The 24,829-nt window shown below is 48.4% G+C and overlaps 3 gene segments (V, D, J or C); all 3 read right to left on the bottom strand.

The window, feature by feature from the left end:
• LOC132023362 (probable non-functional immunoglobulin lambda variable 11-55) overlaps positions 1–24,829 on the bottom strand; it is a 1,024,259-nt gene that overhangs the window by 168,073 nt on the left and 831,357 nt on the right.
• LOC132023367 (immunoglobulin lambda variable 3-9-like) lies at positions 11,779–12,628 on the bottom strand. The segment is given in 2 exon segments: positions 11,779–12,169; positions 12,553–12,628. Coding segments are annotated over 2 exon segments (366 nt in total).
• LOC132023856 (immunoglobulin lambda variable 4-3-like) lies at positions 19,657–20,186 on the bottom strand. The segment is given in 2 exon segments: positions 19,657–19,983; positions 20,088–20,186. Coding segments are annotated over 2 exon segments (369 nt in total).

The following is a 24,829-nucleotide window of genomic DNA, read 5'->3' as shown; positions in this document are numbered from 1 at the left end:
CCTAGATCTGACATATTACCAATGTCTGTATTGATTAGGTCCCTAGCCTTCGGTACTGCCTCTTGTTCTTTTTTTTGTGGTGAATTTTTCCGTCTTGTCATTTTGTCCAGATAAGAGTATATGAAGGAGTAAATAAAATAGTAAAAGGGTGGCAACAACCCCTGGAAAATATGCTTTAACCAAATCAGAAGATATCCCAAAATGTGAGGGGGGAGAAAGGGGATAAAATAGGTTCAGAAAGAAAGAAAGAAAGAAAAAGAAAAAAAAAGAATTAAAAAAGAGAATGAATAAAGAAAAGTATAAAAAAGAAAAATATATATATTAGATAAACTAGTTAAAAAACGTTAAAAAAGAAAAGGGTAAAAGTTAAAAAAAATTTATCAGAAGAAGAGAAAAAATGAAAAAGAAAAAAAAATTAAAATAACTACAAGACTAAAAAATCACAGGGTGAAAGCCATGAGTTCCGTGCTTTGCTTTCTCCTCCTCTGGAATTCTGCTGCTGTCCTTGGTATTGAAACTGCACTCCTTGGTAGGTGAATTTTGTCTTGGCTGAATTTCTTGTTGATCTTCTGGGGGAGGGGCCTGTTGTAGTGATTCTCAAGTGTCTTTGCCCCAGGCGGAATTGCACAGCCCTTACCAGGGGCCTGGCTGAGTAATCCGCCCGGGTTTGCTTTCAGGAGCTTTTGTTCCCTGAGCGCTTTCTGTAGAGTTCCGGAGGACGGGAATACAAATGGCGGCCTCCTGGTCTCCGGCCCGGAGGAGCCGAGAGCCCGGGGCCCCACTACTCAGTGCGCACTCAGAGAACAGCGCCCAGTTACTCCTGTCTGCCTGACCTCCGGCCGCGCTCCGAGCTCATCGAGCCTGCGACCGGTTCAAGGTAACACCGATCTGTGAGTTTACTGTCGGCTCTGTCTCTGTAGCCGGCTTTCCTGTTCCAATACCCGCAAGCTCTGCGACACTCAGACACCCCCGATCCTTCTGTGACCCTGTGGGACCCGAGGCCACGCTGACCCCGCGTGGCCTCGCCCCGGTTTAGCCTCTGGAGCGATGTCCTTCAGCGGAACAGACTTTTAAAAGTCCTGGTTTTGTGCTCTGTTGCTCCGCCGCTGGCCGGGAGCCGGCTCCTCCCCCCGGGGTCTATCTTCCCGTCGCTTTGGATTCACTTCTCCGCCGGTCCTACCTTTCAGAAAGTGGTTGTTTTTCTGTTTCCACAATTGCTGTTCTTCTCTTTGATCTGCCCATGGATTTGCAGGTGTTTGCAATCTTTAGATAAGTTTTTTAGCTGATCTCCGGCTAGCTGAAGTAGTCTCAGCCTGCTACTTCTCCGCCTACTTGACTCTTCCCCCCCTTGTGGACATTTTTTATTTGGATATCATGTTTTAAGGATATTTTCCCCAAGTGAAGATCTTTTTTCCCCATTTTCAATAAAGATGCTAATCCACTGTCTCTGACATTTCATGCCAAGCAAAATCCACTGGAATCCTTTTCTTCCTTCCTCTGAGTGTAGGCAGTCTGTCCCTATGGTTGTTTCTTTTTTCTTTTTTTTTTTTTAAGATTTTATTTATCTTTTTGCATAAGAGAGAGAGAGACAGAAAGAGAAAGAGAAGCAGAAAGAGGGGAGATGCAGGCTCCCAACTGAGCAGGGAGCCTGACTCAGGGATCAGTCACAGGACCCTGATCATGAGCTGAGCTGAAGGTAGATGCTTAAGCAACTGAGCCACCCAGGCATCGGTGCATGATGTGTTTGTTAACATAAGTTTCTTTTAGTCTCTCTGTCTCCTCCTTTGTATCACTGTGTGTAACATATGAATATACATGTAGGTGTTTATGAGATACATGCTCTATTGGATCCATATTCTCTGGAGAAACCTAAAGAAGGTACTCTAACAGCTCTTTCTCTTTGTGGTTCAATCTTTGATTTTAATGTCTTATTTTGAGGTGGACATTCTCACTTTCTAATATATCAAACTACCTCATGGCACAAAGTCATCCTTAGGTACAATAAGAACATGATAACATGATTTTTCTTTTCACATCATTTTTGCTAACATTGTCATATATTTTGGTTTTTACAACCATTATAAATCAAAATGTATTGCTATTATTTCTGTTTAAATCATTGGCTACTTATTACAGACATTAAGTGATATAATTTTTTTATTTATCCATATAGCTCTGATCTGATACCTGATATTTTAAAAATATCTTTTCATAATGTTACATTTCTCTCTGTTATTGTTCCTGTGGGGCATCCTTTATTATTTATTACTTGTAGGGAAAGTGTGTGGGTGATCAGTTCTGTGAGGCTTGCAGTCTGAAAAGTTTTATTTTGTCCTCACTCTTCAATGACATTTTCACTGGGTAGAGATCAAGGTTTATAGGTTTTCTTCTTTTAGTATTTTTAGTCATTGCTCCTCTGTTTTCTTGCTTGCACCATGATGCTGTTTCTCTGTACAGAACAACACTCCCCTCTCTGGCTATCAGAGTGTCTGCATCGCTGGTCTGTAAAAGTTTGATTACTATGTGTGCTATGCTTTCTCTCTTCTTCGCTGAGCTTCTTGAATATATATTATGTGTCCACCAAATTTTGAATATTTTTGGCTATTATCTCTGGAAATTTTTTTTAAATTAACCACAGGCTCCCCATCTTTTCTCCCCTAGTTGCTCCTGTCACACACTTTATGCTGCAAGAAGTTATCTTAGGTACAGAGGCTTTAATCTTTTTTTTTTGTTTTTTCTTTTCCAGCTTTTCTCTCTGTGTTTTAGGTTTAATAGTTTTGTGGCCACATATTCAAGCTCACTAATCTTTGCTTTTGTATCATCAGATCTGCTGACAATCTTGCTTGTGTATTTCTGATCATGTAATTTTCATTTTGGGACTTTAAAAAATATCTCCATTTCTTCTTCTTACATGTTTAGTCATCCCTTCATTGCAGTCCTAGGTGAAATGTAGTTTTAATATCTGTGTACATTTCCTCTGCCATCCACCCTGCACAGAACCTAAATGGTGGGCTGGGTTGAGCGGGATCTCAGGGGACCTCAGATGTGGGGACCTGGGTCAGACCTGCACACTGCTCTCTGCACAGGCCTCCTGGGGTTGGGGGACAGTGTGACACAGATGGGGAAGGGGTATGTGTCTCACTTCCCTGCCTGCCTGTGTCACTGTGAGCATTACCACTGTGGTCAAATGACTGATGGTAATATTCTGCCTCATCCTCAGCTATGGCCCTGCTGATGGTCAGGGTGCCATGTTCCCAGTTGGATCTGGAGAATTGGTCAAGGATGCCTTTGTCCCAGTTGCTATCACCATAGGTAATCTGCAGGGGGTCCTGGACTAGTTTTGCTGGTATCCTTGACCATCTTTCCTTCCAATGTTGCTTCCCCCACAGGTGATCCTGTCTGTCTGTCCCAGAGTCATCAACACTGAGGGGGGCTGATTAGCAGGCAAGAGGCCATGGAGCCTGGAAGAGAAAGATGAGAGGTGTGTTGGAATACAGACCCATTTTTTTTATTATTTCTTTTCAGCGTTAACAGTATTCATTGTTTTTGTACCACACCCAGTGCTCCATGCAATACGTGCCCTCTCTAATACCCATCATCTGGTTCCCCCAACCTCCCACCCCCCACCCCTTCAAAACCCTCAGGTTGTTTTTCAGTGTCCATAGTCTCTCATGGTTCACCTCTCCTTCCAATTTCCCCCAACTCCCTTCTCCTCTCCATATCCCCCTGTCCTCCATGATATCTGTTATGCTCCACAAATAAGTGAAACCATATGATAATTGACTCTCTACTTGACTTATTTCACTCAGCATGATCTCTTCCAGTCCCATCCATGTTGCTACAAAAGTTGGGTATTCATTCTTTCTGATGGAGGCATAATACTCCATAGTGCATATGGACCACATCTTCCTTATCCATTCGTCCATTGAAGGGCATCTTGGTTCTTTCCACAGTTTGGCGACTGTGGCCATTGCTGCTATAAACTTTGGGGTACAGATGGCCCTTCTTTTCACTACATCTGTATCTTTGGGGTAAATACCCAGTAGTGCAATTTCAGGGTCATAGGGAAACTCTATTTTAAATTTCATGAGGAATCTCCACACTGTGTAAGAGTGTTCCCCTTTCTCCACATCCTCTCCAACACATGTTTCCTGTCTTGCTAATTTTGGCCATTCTAACTGGTGTATGGTGGTATCTCAATGTGGTTTTAATTTGAATCTCCCTGATGGCTAGTGATGATCAACATTTTTTTATGTGTCTGATAGCCATTTGTATGTCTTCATTGGAGAAGTGTCTGTTCATGTCTTCAGCACCCCCCCCCCTTTTTTTATATGATTGTCTGATTTCTGTGTGTTGAGTTTGAGGAGTTCTTTACAGATCCTGGATATCAACCTTTTTGTCTATACCATCATTTGCAAATATCTTCTCCCATTCCGTGGGTTGCCTCTTTGTTTTGTTGACTGTTTCCTTTGCTGTTCAGAAGCTTTTGATCTTGATGAAGTCCCAAAAGTTCATTTTTGCTTTTGTTTACTTTGCCTTTGGAGACATATCTTGAAAGAAGTTGCTGTGGCTAATATCAAAGAGGTTCCTGCTTACATTCTCCTCTAGGATTCTGATGCATTCCTGTCTCATGTTGAGGTCTTTTATCCATTTTGAGTTTATCTTTGTGTTTGGTGTAAGAGAATGGTCGAGTTTACATTCTTCTACATGCAGCCACACAGACACATTCTTAGGAGATATTCCTAGCTACCTAGTCTAGACTGAGCTCCAGGGATTCTGTGGGAACACAAGTTGCCAATTCACCCAGTCTCAGTCCCAAGGGCCCATAGGCCTGACGGGAATGGAGTCTGTGATGTAATGGAACTCCCCACCCCTTTTCTCTTGGCAGGGTCAGTCCTGGAGAGCCAATGATCAAAGTCCTTCTGGTATTAGCCCATGAGCCCCTTATGTTGCTGGAAGATCATGAGTATCCTGCCCACCATGGGTAGCCCCTAGCTGAGCTCAGAATCAGGTCCAGCCTTTTTCTAGATCTGTGGGGCCAGAGGTGTATGAACATGGGTTTAGTATCTCTGCATAGAGACAGGATTCTGAAGAGGACAGGGGTTCAATCTCTGGTAGAGGTGTCCCAATTCTTCTCCCCAGGGTCCAGGTTGGCAGGTTTACCCACACAGGTTACTTTTGTTCATTTGCTGAAAACATCTGCTGGTTATGCAAATCAGCTACGTCTCAGGGGCAGCTGCTGTGGAGCTTTGTGTTTTTGGAGAAGAGCTCAGAACTAAGGGGCATACAGCAGGGGGAGCAACATCTGCAGACCCAACCACTGGCCCATGATATTCTCCTTCAACTGTTTGTCCCTTATCTGGGGATGATATGTCTACCCCAGACTATGTCCTGCCTTGGTTTCTGGCTAGGTTGGCCATAGCAGTACTCAGAGATGAGGTCAGTCTGAATATTATGAACCTGTTTCATGAGGCAAATGAGAAGGCAAAGATTGGGGTAGCATCCTAACCCAAGCACAGCTCCTGAGAGTCAGACCCCATTAAAATGTCACCCTTACCAAGGGCATATAGTCTATTCTAGGAGTCCCTGCTGTTCTGTAAGATTCTGTCCTTGATATGAGCTCCTGGGGCGCTAGAGAGATGCTGTGCCTCAGTGTTCCCAATGTGCTGACAGGCTCATATAGAACACTTCTGAGAAGAATGCTGGACAGTGTCTGTATTTTGCCATGGGATGGTGAAATACAGTTGTAGTGCCTGTGCCAAAAGAGTAAGAAAATCCAGAAAAGTCAAATATAAGAGACCTGAAGCCAGTGGGATTTGGAAATCAGTGTGAAGTAAGATTCTCTAAGAAACAGACACCTTTCCTTAAGGTGATAGGTCCTAATATTAGTCCCTGCATGTTAGAGCCTCTGATGCCCAGACCCTCCCCTTGTCCAGGTGGCTTTCCCAGGTAACCTCTGCTGACCCTGGTGGTTGCTCACACTGGCTGCCGGAGTTACAAGGGTGTCTTCGTCCATGTTTAGATTCAGAATCCACTGATTAAGTCATGCTTCCCTGACCCATGAAGTGCTGACCAGAAGGAAAAAAATCCTCTCCACTGTGTGGGCTATGCCACCCATAGACCAGCCATGACAGGCTCAGATGTGTCATGAAGAATCCTATTAGAGATTGAAGAGGCAGGTCCCTCCTGACGCATCCCCATAGATATCTGTGGGGTGGTGGAGGTCATGCAGGTGATCGCGGGGCTTGGCACTGGAGCACACAGAACTCAGGGGCTGGTTCTCCCTGAAGCAGCTGTGCATGCAGCAGTGATAGGTGGCAATGGCGGCTCAATCCCCAAAGAGACAAGAGAACATCCCCTAAAAAACATGTATTCTCACCCACTATGTCTTGCACATTCCCCCCCATGTGTTGACCTGAAGGAGACAGAGTCTGCTCTCCATCTTGGGTGTGAGGCCCAATAATAGCCACACTGGTGTGCAGACCCAGGTGGTAGACTGAACTCCTTTCTATGTGTGCATTGTCACCTACATTTAATTGGAAGTCAGAAGCTTGCTTTCTTCAGGTCCCTGGCAGTCAGACTTGATCATGTGGTCCAGTGTGGACCACGGATGTAAGGTAATGGGTAGATATTCTCACGAAGCTTGCTCTCATGAGGAAGGAAGTTATGGGATTCAGCAGCACCTTTCTTGAGGAACATGGGGTAGGAGTTGGAGCTGAGCACTCCCTGGAGTGTATCATCAATAAGAGTTGAAGCAAAGCCAACATTGTAGGGTTAGGAAGAGGGAACACTAGCCAGACTGTGAGTGCTCATGCAATTGGTGAGCTCCCAGAAAACAACAATCTTCTTACCTTGGACTTCTCTTTGTGAAGAAAGTAAGCTCCACTCTTCACATCTAAGCAAACCCTCCTGGCGGAATGGGGACCAAGGCATCAGTGGTGAGTTCTGTGCTGGAGAACATGGATCCAGAGATGAGACAGAACTGAACAGGCAGGCTGCTCTATGATCAGAGGTCAGGGCCCATTCTAAAGAGGGAGTCCAGGAGCCGCTCTCAGGTCAGGAAGAAGAAAGAAGTAGTAAGACACGAGTGGGAAAAGCCCAGTCAGTGCCGTTGGGGACCGTTGTAGAGAATCTGAAGGAAGGTGGGGAACCTGAGGGACCTGGGACTCCAACCCAGTTCAGGGCTCATGTGGACTTTTCTCCTAAGGGGAGTGTTCTGGTCACAGAGGGATGTGTCAGGTGTGGTAAGAGGCAATTTCCAGGTAATAAATCAGGTCCTCCAGGAAGCTGTTGGGCACATAGAGGGGACTCTAGGAAGAAGCTGGTGAGGTGGCAACAAGTTTGACACAAGGTGGGTTCAGACCAGCCCTATTTCACCTTAGGTCACATGGGGGCGGAGGACAATCAGGGTAGTAGTTGCTATTCTTACCTTCCTGTCTTATCCAGCTGTAGACACAAGGTGATTAAGGGGCAACATGTGCCTCTGGTCCAGTCCCCCTGTCTTGGCCCACGTGGATGACCTGTCACTGCTTTTCTGAGCAGCAACATGAGGGAGGGCTGCACCTGACAGGGAAGGGAGGACAGGGAGAGGAGTGTAGGTCCCCATCCCAGAAGCTGGCAGGTGCAAGGCAGCAGGAGTCCTTTGCAGCAGGTGAGGAAGGCTGCTCAGACTGGGAAGGAATGTGGGACAACCTCAGCCTGAATGGTCCAGGTCCTGAAGGAGACAGCTTCTGCTCTCAGTTCTGCCAGCGGCCTGTGGGGGCGCTGCTGCACTTGGCCACAGTGACCTCCCAGCTGACCAGGGAGGGAGGCACCAGGCTATTCATTGTGTTGTTGATGAAGAAGGCTCTGGTGGGAATCTCCAGATTGTAATTCTCTAGAGGGACCTTTCATGATCCTTTCACCTGAAAAATCCATGGAATGATTGTTTTGGCCATAGAGTTTGCCACCAAAGATCCTGTTTCTGATTGTTCAGGTCATTAAGTAAAATTTAGATGAAAAATTCTAATGGAACTCTCCATTCTTTTGTGAGGACAAAATGATCTCACTTCTGTGTCTCCCACAGAGGTATCCTCCTAACAGAAGCCAAGGTGGAAATGGCAGAAGCCTCTGTTCTTCCTTCTTAATAAATTCCTCATCTGCTCCTTGGACCTCATGCAATTACTCTCAAAATCAATTTCAAAATCACAGGTCAAAGAATCATGGAAAGAAATTGAACTTACGATACAAATCTCTTCAAATACTGGAAAATATCGTTCTCCTCAGAGCTACAGTAAGGCCCTAACGTAGCTGGGGCCACCACACAGGGTCACATGGACATAGGTGTCAGTCCATGTGGGTCAGACCATAGCAAAGGGTCAGACTTGCCTGGTGCAGGTGACTTGGGGCAGTGGATGGACAGTGGTGCCAGGAGAAAGTCTCCAGGTGGGCTCCAAGGTGGTGTCTGCTTTTCCTCCTCAGTTTCTGTAAAACCCAAAGAAGGGAAGCACCTGGAGCAGCAGGGGCCTGGTCCCCTTCTCAGTAAGTTTTGGGCAGCCCTGTAGGTTGTTGAAAACCTCATCCAGGAAAGGATGGAGTCACAGAGCCGCTGGGGCCCATCCAGGTGCTTGTACCCAAGGAGAAGGGAAATTCCCACAGGGCTGTGCTTTCTGATACAGCTGTCATCTCTCCAGAGTGACACGTGATTACATCTGGGGACCACGTGATGTATAATGACACTCCAAATCTGTATTATCTACTCTGAAGCCTGGCTATAGTTCCCATGCTGAGCCCACCATCTGCCACTGTTCAGTTGAGTTAACACAGATCTGAGATCAGGGAACCTGCTATTCTCCCATCCTTCAGGGTCCGGGCCAGGACTAGGAACATGTTCTTAGGCCTGACCAGCAGCCGGTTAGATGACAGTGAGAGTGAGAGCCAGACCATGACAGGTTGGTTCATGTCCCATCCCCCATCCTTCTATGTCACCTGAGTCACTGCCAGCACTCTCAATGTATGTGAAGTAGCACAGCAATGGTCAGCATAGTCCTGGCTCTCAGTCCTGGTCATGCCTAGGGGGCCATTTACCCATGTTCCATCCTCAGAATCAGCCCCGGATGGTTGCTCATATCTGTATATATACCAGCTGGGGGACCAGGCTTGCTGCTGCCAAGAGGTGTCTTCATGCCTGAGCTCATGGGCCTGATTAGGGCCACTGACATGGAGGGAGTCGGCCGCAGGTCAGTGGAGGCACAGAGCCTGTAAGAGAGGAGAGGAAGTGGTGTTGGAGGAAGACAGCTGAGTCAGAAGTGACTGTCACAGCCCTGTGAAGGGGGGGGGTGATGTGGACATAGTGAGTATGGGTCCTGACCCCATGGACCCTGACTGAGAGGGAAATCGGGTCACTTGTGCCTCCCACTGTGCCTCCCTGTGGGCCTCTCACCCTGGTTGCAAGCAGGAGAAGAGCAGGGGTGAAACCACTCAGAGAAGGGTCCCCGGAAGAGCAGTACCACAGGCTCACTGGAGAGCTGTCCCACCTGCAGATTCCTGGGCCTCACCCAGTCCGGCTGCAGCTGCATCTGCATCTTGGGGAGCAACCCCTTCCCCATCCCCCAGGACTGTGTGCTCCCTGTGCTTTACAGGGTGGGGTCTAGGCACCATGGAAAATCTTACTTCTTCTTATTTCCTAGGTCCAACTTGGCCACCTGGGACATGGGGCTTCACTGACCTGCTCTGGGTAACGGAGCTTGAATTAAACTCCATACCTTGTATGATCTGAAAAGTTGATTCAGAATGGCACTTTCATCAGCCATATGGAGAGTGTGCTGTGGATGGTGATCCCCGGGGCATACTGACTGCATGGCTCTGTGGGCAGAGTCAGAGCCTTCGTTCTTTCAGCGCCTCCTGGGAGTGAATCAGGAGTCAACGTGAGGGCACTGGCTGGGGTGATTCATGGTGACTGTCACAGGGGGTCCTGGGTGTCTACTGCACAAGTGAGGCAAGGGACGGTATGTATGGATTCAGGGGATCCCCTAGGAGTCCCTGGTTTGTGGTTATGGTCATGAACGTGCCACAGTTCAATTCAGAATGTCTGATAATAGACCAATGTTCCTGAATGAAGGTCTAGTCCTCCCAACTGGCTGGGATGAGGACTAGGTCAGCTATTTTCCTGAAGAAAGGGGATCAAGGGGTGGGTGGTGAAGAAAGTCATTAGAGTTGCCTTTCTCTGAATACAGTGTAGTGGCAGAAGTGAGCATGCAAATAACACGAATTACTCCTTATGTTGTAGGAATGTGTTTGGATACATAGTAATCATTTGTTTATGTTTTCTCCACCTGTCTCATCCCATTGTCATCTCACATCAGGTGTGTTATGGTCGGAAACTGTCTATCTTAATGTTAGCATTTAGGATATCAAATCATGTGGGACAAAAACAAATATCCCTAGCAGACAAAAGTGTATTTTGTTTCCTCTCATGGGAGAAAGAACCTATTTGTGGTTGTCGTGGGATAGTTGCATATTATCAAGAGGAAGAAAGATTACTGATATTCCCTTTTTTTGCAGACTGTGGTTTGCCTGGGTCTAGTGGATTTCATGAGGGCAAGGTGGGACTCTGGTGGCTTCTTACATGTCAGCATCGAGAGACTGGACTACATTTCATAAAATTGTTTTCTGTCCGTATTTCTTGGTAGGGTGCGTGTAAAGAAGTCTTCTTGGGCAAAATGTGTGTGTGTCATGGGGTAGAATTGAGAGAGCACTCCTTGTGTGTGTCACTCCCATAGATGAATATCTTCTGGCCACTGTGGAGGAGGAGGCAACTGTCCCAATGTCACTCATTCACCATCAGAACAGATGAGACTCTTCAACTATCTGTCAGAACCCAGAGCACCACCTAGTGTGTCTGCATCTTTTCTCCTTGTATAGAAGTAGAAAAAAGGATCTCATTTGGTGGAGACTGGACATGCACCTTGTGGGTTTTGGGAAGGCATCCCAGCTTTGTGGATATATACTGTGGCCCCCTGTGTTCCCTGAGGACTGTCTCTAGGACTCTGGCCATGTCATATTGGGTTCTTGGAAGCAGACTCTGAGATAAGGAAGTTCATGCTTAAAAACCTGGAAAGAGAAGGAAAATCAGCCTGGGCAGAAGGAGAGTGACCCACAGAGAGTGAGCCATCCGATCCGCCTCCTTCTTTCAGGGAGCTCTCCAGCTGGGGCTTTCAGGACATCTGAACCAGAGGCAGGGCCTTGGCTCTGGACCTCTGGAGATCATTCATAAGAAACTCTCTGAGAAGGGACAGAAACCTGGGGAAGCAGATCTCTGAACTGGCAGCACTTTCTAGTGAGGAGCTCACTAGAGTGAGTGGCCAGAGGCTCTAGGAAGCAGTGGGCGCATGTGTGAGCTCAGAAGAGGGGATATGGGTGACCTCTCAGTGTCTACTGTACCCATCTGTTCCACTTTTGGTAGAGGAGGCTCCTCTCATGTCCCCAGAGCTTCAGGAACTCAGCTGAGCCGGGACATTTTGAACTGTAATCCTGATCAGTCGGGAGAGCATTAGCCCATGAGCACTACATAGAAATGATGAGGTCATGACCACTGGCCAAATGTCTCCCTGCGTCTTTTTTCGACCCAGGCCCTGTGTCTGCAGTTGACACCCAGGCACAGAGAAGTAGGCTGCCTAGTGCCATCAGTGGTAAATGCTCTTTTGACCTCCCTGTGCAGAGTTGCCTGGAGGGCTGGATAGGAAGGAAGGTCTGGGGATCTCAGATGAGGTCGAGACCTGGGCCAGAAGTGCTCCCTGCTCTGTGCACAGGCCTCCTGGGGATGGAGGGGAGTGTGACATAGATAGCGAAGGGTTTTTTTTCTCACTTCTCTATCTGTCTGTGTCAATGTGAGCATTAGCACTGCTGTCCCACACCTGACAGTAATAGTCAGACTCGTCCTCAGCACGGGCCCCGCTGATGGTCAGGGTGGCCGTGTTCCCTGAGTTGGTGCCTGAGAACCGGTCAGGGATCCCTGATGGCCTTTTGCTATCCTCATAGATAATCAGCACAGGTGCCTGTCTTGGCTTCTGCTGGTACCAGTAAGCATTTTTCCTCCCAATGTTGTCTCCCCCACACGTGATCTTGGCTGTCTGTCCCAGATTCACTGATAGTGAGGGTGGCTGAGTCAGCACATATGAGGCCATGGAACCTGCAAGAGAGAAGATGAGAGGTAGGTTCCAGCCAGAGTATCACCCCCTGGACACTACCACCCCTGGTTTAAATCCCAGTGATTCTCTAGATAGTTCCCACCCTGATGTCCTCTTTGTTCTGGGGCCCATGAGCCGGCCTTGTGGATAGACCCTTTGAACAAATGAGAACCATTCCTCCCCTTTCCCTGGGCAGGTGCAGCTCTTTTGGGGTCAGACGGAGCCAATGACAACAGTGGGAAGAGATTACACCCAACTGGCCCCTCATCCCAAAGGACAGTCATGAGATCTTGACCCCAGTGGCAGTCCACTGCTGAGCTCATAGTCAGGGCCAGGAGTGTTCCAGAACCCGGGGATAAGGGGGGTGTGAGCCTGGCCTCAGCACCTGTGCAGTGAGCCAGGACTCCGAGGAGGAGAGGGGTCCAGGCCATGGTGCAGGTCCCTTGATTTTGCTCCCTAAAGCTCAAGCCTGGTCAGGGTTCCTCCCAGTCCCCTCTTATCCCCTTGCTGGAGATACCTGCTGGTTATGCAAATGAGCCAGACCTCAGGGACTGCTGCTGAGGAGCCTTGTGGTTATACAAATGGGCTCAGCTACTAACAAAACACACACACACACACAGAGAAAGAGAGAGAGAGAAATGGGCTCAGCTCCAAGGGACACAGAGAGCTGGGCAGCTCCTGCAAACTCATCCTCAGCCCAGGTGATTCTCTTTCACCCTGTGTTCCCATAGTCTGGGGTCCAAACTCTATCCTTCTTCATGTCCTGACTTGGCTCCTGGGGAGGCATGGTCACAACTGAGCTGTGAGGTAGAGTCTGTCTGCATATTCTTGAATCCATCATAGAATGTTTCCTCTATAGGTATTGAGGATCATAGGTTAGTGTGTGTCCTACTCCTGGTTGACTTTGTGAACATCAAAAACCTTTGCCAGGTTTCCCTCCCTTGACAGGTGCACATGGAGTTTTAGGGAGCCATTGATGTGCTGTAGGAGTCCGTGCCAATGGATAGATCCCAGGGAAGGTCATAGATGCTGTTCCTCAGTATCCCCAGGGTGCCCACCATGTCAGGGACAAACCCAGGGCTTGAGCAAGGATTCACAGTGACTGGTGAAGCAGGAATGGGGGTGGGGTGTAGCGTCATGAAGTCCTGGACATATGCTAGAGCCAGAGACAAATTCCACAGGATAGAGATCAGAGACTGCAAGTCAGAACTTTATATAAGAGCACAGGTGATGATAGTGTAGTAAACCTGTACCTTGAACTTCTGGTTTCAGGTTCTGGTAACCAATCCTTCCAGTTGGAATCCCTGAGGTGCTTCCAGGTGATCTCTCTGGCCCCCTAGTGGCCGCTCCACACTGGCAGCTGGAAGTGCAGGGAAATCTTTTGTCCAGGTGGAGATTAATGACCCAGTGCGCACATCCTGATTCCCCTTGATCTATGCACTGCTGGCCTGCATCCTCCAGGGGAGGATTTGCTTGTCTCTGTGGGGCTCCTGCCAGCAGCAAGACTAGGTATAAGGTGTCAGATTACCCATGACAATAGGAAGAGGCTCATGTGAAGAGGAGGCAGGACCCATCTGAGGTATCAGGGCTCATGACTCACACAGGCAGCTGCCCCCACTGCCCTGCCCAAAACAGCACAGAAGGTCAGAAACATGGTGCACGAGGTAGGACAGGTGCGATTCCTGTACTTGTCCCAGGGTTTAAATGCACTGGATAGTCTCCTGTCTTCTTTCAGAAAGGAGAGTGCAGGGTGCAGTGTAGTCCATTTGGAAAGGGTCAGTGTCCAGACAATCCTGTGTGATGTCCCACGACCACTAGGTTCCTGTGTATGTAGGAATCAGGACCGATGCTTCCTGCATCTCTATCTGTGTGGTTGGGTTTTCTAATCCCCGGGTGATGCCTCTGGTGCTAAATTCAGTTGAGCAGGCAGATCTTCATCTTACTCTTTAGTAATCCTGTATTTACTACTATTATTTTTGTTCCAGGCCTCATCTCCTGGAGCTCGGTGTGGGAGGATCTGTAAAGTAGCCTAATCTGTGGTTTTGTGGAACTGGGAATCTGCTAATTCTGACCTGGATCCACTTGCTGATGATGCAGCTCACAGGGCTGATGAAAACTTTTCCTTGGATCCCACAGAGGAAGACAGGAGACTCCAACTTCACAGTCAGCTGGCTGAGATCACATGGAGTCTCTCTAATTAGTAAGACTCTTACAATGTTATGTATCATCGGATGTAAAACAAAACAAAACAAAACAAAACAAAACAAAACAAAAACAGTGTTTTTTACTTGAGTGTAAGCTTCCACATTCACAGCTGCTGAAGCTAATGCCTAGAGAGGCTAGCTTCCCAGGAAAAGAGAAGTGGGAGTGAGTCCAGGAGTGGAGTTCAGTTGTGCTTGATTCAGACCTTGGGCTCTGTGGGGCAGAGCTTGACCAGTGCATGCAGGAGGCTGAGGCCAGGCCTGGCTGCAGGGCTTGCATCCCAGGACTCATTGCCATCCCCAAACTGGCTGGTCTCTAAAGGAGCCCCCTCAGCCTGTGCATGTGGAGAGTCAGTGGGGTCATGTCCCAGGTTAGGGCTGGAGAATCTGTGGGGACGGTGGAGGCCATTTGGCTGTGCTGCGGCCTGGTCTGGGGCCTGCTGGCTCTGCTCTGTATTATTGCTTTCTCTTCTCTCCCTGAGTAGTTGGGAATAATGGGGTCTCATGGGCACACTACTAGGGACAGCTGATTAGTGTATGGGACATTGGTTGTGCAGCTTCAGGAGCCTGTGGGACTCATTCTGGAGGGGCCCACCCTTGCAGCATCCCCTGGGCAGAGCTCAGGGCCAGGGTCATGGGCAGAGTCCTATGGGGGCTGAGCTTGTGTCAGTGCTTAGGGGCAGGACCTGGGGCTGTGAGGATGGGGAAAGAGTGATGAGGGGGCATCTTGTAAGGGTCCAGGCCATAGTCAGGACCTCAGATTTCTACCTAGTTGGTCTTCTGCTTAGCCTGGCTCCCCATGGGTAGGTGATTGTAGCCGTCTTCCCTGGGTCACTGACACAGAGGGTGGCTGAGTCAGCCCACTGGAGGCCATGGAACCTGAAAAGACAGGAGAGGAGGGTTTGGTGTGAGGTACAGGGACTCATTCACAGAGACCCAATATAGAGACAGTGTTGGTGCTGAGCTCAGAGTTTGGGGCAGGCCCAGCTCAGGTCCCATGAATTCTGAGCTTATGTGTAGGGTCTGGGGGCACACCTGTGCAAAGAGTGATAATGGGGAGCAGGAAAAGTGTCCAAGCCACGGTGGAGATGCTCAGAGTTCTGCCTCCAGAGACCCCACAGCAGAGCAGGCTCAACCAGGCTTCTCTAATTCCATCCAGGCCCATGGGGCAGTGATTGCTAGTATTTATGCAAATATATTTCCTCCATGCTTTCTGCCTGGATTACTCACTTGTGAGATTAGAATGGGTGGCTGAGGAGGAAGCCAGGGGCTCCTGGCTTCCTCCATGGAGCTTTCTGGTGAGAAAATCAACCTTGGTTTCCAAGGTCTGGCTTCAATAGTGAAATTCCTGGAATCTGACCCTATGGCTCTGTCTGAAACCTCTGTGCCTGAGGTCTACAATGGTGTGGCTCAGGGCCTTGCAGGGTCCTGGACATGGGGTTAGCGGGCCCTCTGAGCTTGCAGGCAACCCCTGATTCAGTATTGGTGCTCTGTGACCTCATTACCCATCTGTTCCTGCCTCAGATCTCCTGTCTGGCCCCCACTGCACTCTGGTACTTGCTTGGCATGTCATCACGTTGGGAAACTCTCTCATTCTGAGGTTCCTGCATGCCTTTCTACCTGGGAGTTGACTTGTTAACCAACCAGCAGCTGTTGGAGATTCCTCACAATGTCTCGGGTATTGACACAGGCTGTTTTCATCCCTGACAGCCCTCATCCCACAGGAGAGCAGAAATTGGCCACCACAATTATTTTCATCATGGGTTCATGTAAACATGTAAAGGGCATGACAAATCTTTCGAAGTTTCCTAGTCATTGTGTGGGTCCCTGAGGTTACACAATCCCACCTGGCATGGGATTACTGCCGATTCCTAATTGGCATTACTAATTGGCATTACGATTACTAATCTGACCCCTTTAATCAATGCTTTGTCATTGTCACTCCCTCACTGATTGGTTACCATCCCAGCACAAGAGGGAATGCTCTTTATCTGCCTCCCTTTCCCATTCCCTCTCATTTTTTTCACTGTTTGTGCATCAGTCTGTCTGTCCATGCCTACTGGGTTATTTTCTTCCAAGGCATTAACACTGGAAGGCCACATGTGGTCTTGGATGTGGGATGAGTCACGGTGTGGGTTTGGATATTACATGGGCTTGAGACAGTGTCCCTGCAGGAAGCGGATCCTGTCATTGTACAAGGACAACTCGGGGACTAGAGCTCCAGCCTGAGAAGGGAGCATCCATTTCTCTCTGGAGACAGTCTCAAAAGGAGGTTGCTGATGCCCCTTCCAGGGACCAGGGGCTCACTGGTCCCTGCTTTCCTTCCCTTATCTGCTCCCCAGAAAGGAGCTGCATCCTAGAAGAGGGAAAGGTGAGCTAAGGGTGAGTGGTCAGTGTGTCCTTAGACCTGACCTGCACAGAGGAGTCAGTGCCTGGGAACACTGGAGGACCATAAGAGGACCTGCATATCCCACCCAGTGTGTTAGGTCTCCCATCAATATTCTGTGTGTCTGACCCTCAGAATAAGGTCCCTGCAGCCTGAGAAGATAGAATGGACCATCCCAACATTCTCTGGGGACTGAACACTGGACCCCCAGGCCTGGCATCCTGCGCAGCCCCAAACTCTGTCTTCCTGCCCCTGCTGAAGCTCTGCTGTCCCCTGCTGCTGAGGGAGGGTTCAGTCCAGGGAATTTCCCCTTGCAGGTCACTGAACAGCACCTGTCACCCGAGAAAGGGTGTGGACCAGGGTTTCCAGTCTCCCAGAGGCAGCTGCGCTCCCTGCCCTGCCCAGCCCAGCACAGACAGGTCACATACACGGTGCAGGAGGCAGGACAGGTGCGATTCCTGTATTTGTCCTAGGGTTGAAGTGCCTGGCTTAGCCCGCTATCTTCTTTCAGAAAGGAGAGTGCAGGTTTCAGTGTAGTGCATTGAAAAGGGTCGATACTGACACAATCCTGATGTCCCAAAGGCACCAGATTCCTGTGTATTTAGGAATAAAGATGATACTTCTTGCATCCATATATGATAGAATACATGAAAAAGGAACACACAGTGGAAGATAAAGAATTGAGTAGAATATGACTCATGGGGGGTATTCCAGAGGTCTCCAGGGAAAGATATTGAAAGTGAGAACATTGATTAACTAGTGAGAAGTGGGTGGGGAGGGGGGAAGGAATGGAGGAAGGAAGGGAGATGCAGAATGAGTAGGGGCGCTGGGGTAAGGGGATCTCCTTGAACACACTCTCACGCGTGGCTCAGCCTGCCTGGGCTCTCCTCACAGTGCTAGTGGCATCACCTCCATCTCTCCTGGCTAGAGCTTATCACCTGTTTCAGGTGCTCCCTGTGTTCAATAATAAGTTGCTCATCAGGCCCAAGAGTGAGTGAGGCACTCACTCAATGAGACAATGGGACTACAGGATTTCTATTCGTGAGGACTCTGCTACGGCCACAAGCTACATCAGAACTTCTGACAAAAATTTCATTCCTGGCCTCAGGATCACCTGGCACTCTGTGAAGCCAGAAATCACTGATGAGGATCAATGCAGGAGGAGACACTCACTCTTGACCCTTTCCTTACTCACTTCTACAGGACAAGAGCTGACCAGAGGTCTCTTACTGCGTCCCCGATCTTGTTATAAACTTGACAAATAGTAAACCTGACAAATAGTAATTTCTACTAATGGAATCCTTTGACCCCTTTAACCGTCTCTTTGTAGTTGTCACTCCCTCACTGATTGGTTACCATCTCAGCACAGGAGACAATGCTCTTTTCTGCCTTCCTTTTCCAGTCCCTCTCATTGTTTTCACTGTCTGTCCATCTGTCTGTCTGTTCGTGCCTACTGGGTTATTTTCTTCCAACTCATCCACACCAGAAGGCCCCAGGTGGGTCCTTTGGAGGTGGGATGATTCATTGTGTGGGTTTGGATATTATTTCCCTACTGTCCTCTGGGCTACAATGTATGTGGTGAGGAAAATCCCACTAGAGGGAGCCGTGGGAGTTCTTTTTTGGGACACAATCTCTGCAAACCCTTGGTAGAAAACAATCCTTTACTGGAGTGAGTAAGAGGAGCCTGTGATTCCCTGTGACTCAGCCCACGAGGTACTTGAAAGAAGTCACTGCAAGTCTGAGACCTGCTGTGCACCTCTCCTCCTGCTCCTCTTGTACCCTTGCCTACTCTGTCTCTAGAGAAATAGCCACCTTCTCTCCTCCTACCTTCGTGGGAGTTTCCAGGCTATGGGCAGCTCCTGGAATTTCCATCTCAGAGTGCCTCACTCACTAAGGGGACCAGGCCAGAGTTTCTGGGATCCAGCATCACAATTCTTCCCAACCCTGCTCAGGTCTATGCCCAGGGACCAGGGTTACCTTGATCAATACAGATGCTCAATGTTAACACAGAAGCGTGGTTGTGTGTGAAAGATGCTGTTTTTCAGATACCAGAACATCTATGGAGGAAATCAACATGTCCAGTAAGCTGGCCCCTCTCCCATTATATGTATTTGAGATGGATCACTCACAGGGTTGAGAGTCCAGGGAGTCAATATATTTATCACTTTGGTGCACCCCCTTCACCATGCCTTGCTGTTGTACCAGTAGCTGTGTTTCTGGGAAGAACCTGGAAAAGTCCTATAGGCAGCATGTGGACTCATTCTTGGCACCAAAAATTGAGAATTGAGTACCGATGGAGAGACCCAAGCCATGCTCGGTGTTGGTCCTAGCAGAGACATCCTAACAAGTATTCTGCTTTATTACTAGACCCCAGCTCTGCACCCACCATGGGCTTAAGACTCTGTGGCATACCTCCCTTGTGGACCAAATGTTTCCTTTTGAACACTCAACACTGGCAAGCATCCTATTATGCTTCATAATGAAATTATCATGATGGTATTCACTCAACCAACTTTCTTGGTAAACTGCAGAACTCAGAGATCTCTGTCCATTTCCTGAGCAGAGACCTATTATGGATGCACAGGGTCTGATGGCTCATGGGGTCATCTCAGACCAGCGACTCTCTCATGGTCATTTTTCTGTCTAGGCTGATCTCGTCTTTCCCAGTAGTATGGCAAATTAAAGAGCATATTCTACTGTCAAAAAGACCTAAGTTCGTCCCCGTGTCTGTCTCTTTGTAATGGTGTCTTGGGATTTTGTGCAGTATGAATGGGTTTCCAGGCAGAGCTGAAGGTTTCCAGGCCTTGGAGAGCAGCATGCAACAGCTCCCCAAGTCCCCATGGGGAAGAGAAGAGACAGAGTGGGAGGTTTTAGCCTCATTTCCCCTTTGTGTGTATCACTGTGGCTTAGCCAGTTTGACCATCGATTGTATGCTTCTCACCGCAGTGATACTCAGCCTCATCCTCAGACTGGATGTCGGAGATGCTTAAATAGCGGTCAGCCCCAGAGCTGGATCCTGAGAAGCGACTGGGGATCCCGTCTCCCTTGCTGTGGCTTCCGTCACTATTAACCTTCATCACATACTGAGGGGCCTTCCCTGGTCGCTGTTGATACCAGAGAACAAAGTAATTGCTGTGCTCCCTGCTCAGGGTGCAGGTGAGCTTGACAGAGGCTCCCAGGGAGGCAGACACAGATGGAGGCTGAGTCAGCACAGGCAGAGCACAGAAACCTGGAAACACAAAACACAAGCATGATGCTGAATGTCCTGGACACTGGACGGTGTTCCCTGGGCACTGTACTTAGAGGGTAATGTCAAAAAGGCAGAACCCTGACCTGTAGAGATAATAAAGGGCAGGAGGTAGAAGGAAACCCAGTCCATGGTGGAGAGGAACTCGTAGAACTCTTCTCTTGGGCTGTGCTCCTGGGACTGAAGTCTTCAAACTCCCATCTTATCCTCTGTTTTTGCAGCTCAAGGAAGGAGGGGCATCAGATGCAAATCTACTTTCCATTCTTTAATTAGTCTGTGTGAGCTCTTTTTTGAGCTCACACAGAGCTTAAGAGCCCCATTCTGGTCATTTCCTGAGACAAAAGTAGGAGCTACTTCCTATAGAAGTAGGAGCAGGTGTGGGTTTCTAAAGTGGAGAGTTGATTTTACACAAGAATCATCAGTGGAAGCATCAGTCATACCCTTTGCACTTGAGCACAACCCAGGGGATTTAGACTTACTGGGGTCTGAAAACAAGACCCACAGTGCTCCCCTGGGCACCCTGGGATGAATGTCACCCTATGTGTATTGCTAGTTTAACAAAATGACTACTTCTGAGGCCTCAGTAGGTGCTAAACCTGTGTGAGTGTGTACAGGTTCCACTGAATGAGACATAATAAAAACCAAGGCACAAGTTTTCCTCCAGTCTTTTATATGAAGAGTCTAATATTGAGAGATTACATGGTTTTCTCATTTCTCATTTGCCATAACAGTGATGAGTAAGTCCAGTTTCCAATCCAGGAGATGTCCCAGAGCCTGCCCTTCCAATCCCACCCTGCACCGACCCTCACCATGCTCCCTCTTCCCTCATCCCAAGGCTACTGAGACCTTCTGGTCACCACCCTCTCTCCTTTATTCCAGTCTATGCCCTCCCAGGTTCTGTTCTGAAGAGTGCTCAGATCTTCATGGTGTTGCCATCTGTGTTTCCAAAGAAAAACAGCCTGTTGGCTGTGAGTCTATACTCTAGAGACAGTTACCCTAAGGAAACCTTATGCATTTAACCTGCTCTGTCCATGGCTTCTACAAGGCATGAAAACCTCTGTACCATCAAATGTGGGTAATCCCAAAAGAAAAGTTTTGTTGTTCTGGGGTACCCAGCAGATTTCAAAGACATAGCATAAAAGATAAGGTAAAAAATATTTCTATATGTAATTCATATTGTTGTGAGAATATTTTCAAGAAACTGATCTAAACAAAGTATACTATGAAAACAAGTTCTGCTCATTTCTTCTCTTTTTTAAAATGCGGCTACTAGAAAATTTTAAATTATGAATGTGGTTGGAATTTTATTTCTGTTGAATGGACTGTCTGCAAAGTCCCACTAGCAGTCACTTGCTTTTGAAAAAGGAGACAGAACCTTCTGGAGCATTAAGAAGGGGCCGTGTCTTAGCCTGAAAGCACAGAAGTCCATAGGTTGGTGATGAAGACCAGGGATTTAGGGGTCAGCAGACCTTGGTTTGCTGCTGGTTTGGCCTCTTTCTAGCTTTGACCTCAGGCACTTACACATCCTACCTACCTCAGCTTCTGCTTTTGTAAGTTGGGGTGATAATCAGAATGATTTTTTGTAGAGTATTCATGATTAAACGATTTAATAAATGGAAGAGCTTGGATCGTGGTTCATATGTGGTAAGCACATATAAATCTTTACTCCTCCTGCTCCTTTTGGTATCCTTTATCCTTAAACATGATATAAAGAAAAGTCACTGGAGTTTAGAGGTTGGAGGGAAATTATGGAAACAAATCTTGAGTTTGGGCCATTGGAAATGGGCAAAATCTCCTGGCAACATTAAAATCAATCTCTCTCTCTCTCTCTCTCTCTCTCTCTCTCACACACACACACACACACACACACACACACACACCCAGGCCCTCAGAGGCACTATACCTTGCACAGGTCACAAGAGGCAAACCCTCTCAGGCTGCCATCCTGCTCACTGGGTCATGGGCCCAGGGACATGGTCCTGGTTCTCTAACAGAGACATCACAGGATGTCCCATCTGAACTAGAGCAGAACTGCTTCCTGCTTCTTCAGACCTTGTGATATGTGTCATGTCATCCCCATTGTCTCACTAAAGTTGGTCCTACCTGTGATGTCCTCATTCTGGGAGCAGAACCTAGTTTTGCAGTTACTACAAACCTGAACTACATAGTCTGCCAGTCAGTGTATGTCCTCTGATCCGACCACAGAGGGTAGCACAGAGGCCTGGTGGGCAGGGGAGGGCTGATGGGACTCAGGGCTGGGGCTAGTGACACTGAGGGAAGAGAGGCTCAGGCAGAGAGACTGGGGCTCCTCACACTGATCCCTCCAGGAGTCAGAGTAGCACAATGGGGATTAAACAGGCTCTAGACATGTCATGTCCACAGCAGAGCTGAGATGGGCTCAGAAGGCCCTACACATGCAGCTGGAGGAGAAGCAGATCCTCTTGGTGTCCTGGGGGAACTCCTTCAGGGAGGCAGCAGGTACTGTACCCCACCTCTTGATGATGATGAGATCATTGTCTCACTTCTGACCTACCTGGGTGAATATAGAGAACACAAGTTCAACATTTTCTCACTGTGGTGATAATCAGAGGGCAAGGATGGAGCCTGGATATCCAGACATACAGATGGGTCATTAGGAGACAGTCATGGCTTTTTCTGGGTTTGTTAATTATGCCCCACCTGATCCCTGAGAGCTTTGTGGTACCCATGCTACCTTCAGAATCCCCCAAGGGGAGGGAATGCCCAACCATGGCAGGGATATTTGCGGGGTTGAATTATGTCCCACAGTTCCTAAATGGATATTTTAGTCCTAACCTCCAGAATCTCTCCCTGGGTCATGATTTCAGTATAGGATCATTGCAGATGTAATTCTTTTAATTCAGATGAGGTTGCGCTGGAGTAGGCTGGACCCTGTTCCACTTGGACTGGTTTCCTTATGAGAGTGAAAATTTGGAGACAGATTCTTACAGGGAAGGCCACCCTATGAAGTTAGAGTAGAAATCTATAAGACCACGAATGCCAAAAATTGCCAGAGAACCACCAGGTGCTGTAAGAGAAGATGAAACAGATTCTCCTACTCAGCCTACAAAACAACAACCATTCTGCAGGTGCCTTGGTCTCAGACGCTGACCTCTAGAACTGTGAGACAATACATTTCTGTTCTCAGCTCCTTCCTTCCCAGTTTGTGCGGCTCTGTTCTCTCAGAACAGAGAACTCTCTCCCTAGCAAATTAATGTAGTGACCCATAAGAAGTCTGATTTCCCCACAACACCAGCATGGCTGGGCTCCTTCCAGTCGCTTTATTCTCTGTTATCACAGCAGTGGGAGACGGGCCTCAGCCAGTTGCTTTCCTCTCCTAGAATGTCTGATTCTCCTCCCCTGAGGACTGCCTCAAGTCCCCCAGACAGCACAGAGTCATTCCTATAACCCAAGACTCCTGCTGGGATCCCATATGACTGGATCTGTCCGGGTCTGGCTCAGGGCCTTGCAGGAGCCTGGCCATGGGGCTGACCTGGTTCATCTGGGACATGCAGACAACACGTGATTCAGGGAAAGGTGGTCTCGTGGCTTCCTTACATTCCTCCTGCTGCTTCAGTTCCCCTCTGCATCCCCCACAGACACTATGATCCCATCCTTGGCATGTCGTCAGAATGGGAACTCTCATTCTGAGGTTTGTTCATCACTTACAAAAGTGGGTGCTTACCTGTTAACCACCGGTTGCTGCAGATTCATCAGGATTTCTAGTCTATTTACACATAATGCTGCTTTCTCTCGATAGCCCCCATCCAACAGCCGACCAGCAATTGGCATTGTCAGCCATTTCATTCCTCTTAATTTTCATGGGAACATATGAAAATACATGGGAAACAACTTCAAGGTTTGTGATCTTGTGAGGATTCACACAATCACATGTTCCCATATGTTGTGAGCTCAAGGGCCAGAGCCATGGTCCCTGCAGCCATGAAAGTCATGTCACTCCTCACAAGGAGGATTCAGATGCTCCTTCCAGGAACCAGGGACCCAAAGTTCTCTTTCAGACCAGAGGTGGTCTGAAAAAAGGAGCTGCAGCCCCAGGTCTGAGTTGGGGTGGAGTTGGGGAAGGAGAGGCAGAGTGTGAGTCATCGGGTGTCTCTGGTTTTGCCCAGCACGGAGGAGTCAGTCCCTGGGAACACTGGTGGAGAAAGAGAGGACCTGAATTTCCCAGGTGATGTGCTCACTGTTTCAGGACTCTTGTCAGTATCCTGGGTGACACTGTGCGTCTGACCCTGAGAGCATGGTCCTTGCAGCCTGTGGAGTTAGGGTGGTTCATCTTGAAAGCCTCTGAGGACTGAACCACAGACAACCCGCTGACCCCCAGGCCTGCCATCTCTGTAAGTCTCCCCCCTTGGCAGCCCTAGCCTCTGTTCTGTGGCTCCTGATGCAGCTCTGTTGCCCCCTGCTGGTGGAGAAGGACTCAGGCCTGAAGCTTCCCTCCTGAGGATCACCCCAGAGCACCTGTCACCTGAGAAAGGGTTTGGACCAGGGTTTCCAAGCTTCCACAGGCAGCTGCCCCTCTGCCGTCCTCAGCCCAGCACAGAAGGTCACATACAAGGTGAAGAAGTCAGGGAAGATGCGATTCTTGTACTTGTCCCAAGGTTGTAATGCCCTGGAGAGCCCACTGTCTTGTTTCAGAAAGGAGAGTGCAGGCTTCAGTGTAGGGCATTTGAAAAGGGTCAGTGTCCAGACAATCTTGTGTGATGTCCCACAGCCACCATGTTCCTGTGTATTTAGGAACCAGGACTGATGCTTCCTGCATCCCTATCCATGTAGTTGGGTCATTAGAGTGACA

The sequence above is a fragment of the Mustela nigripes genome, chromosome 8 (assembly GCF_022355385.1).
Source record: "Mustela nigripes isolate SB6536 chromosome 8, MUSNIG.SB6536, whole genome shotgun sequence".
Taxonomy (NCBI): domain Eukaryota; kingdom Metazoa; phylum Chordata; class Mammalia; order Carnivora; family Mustelidae; genus Mustela; species Mustela nigripes.
The sequence above is the reverse complement of the archived record's forward strand: the minus strand, read 5'-3'. Positions and strand labels throughout refer to the sequence as shown.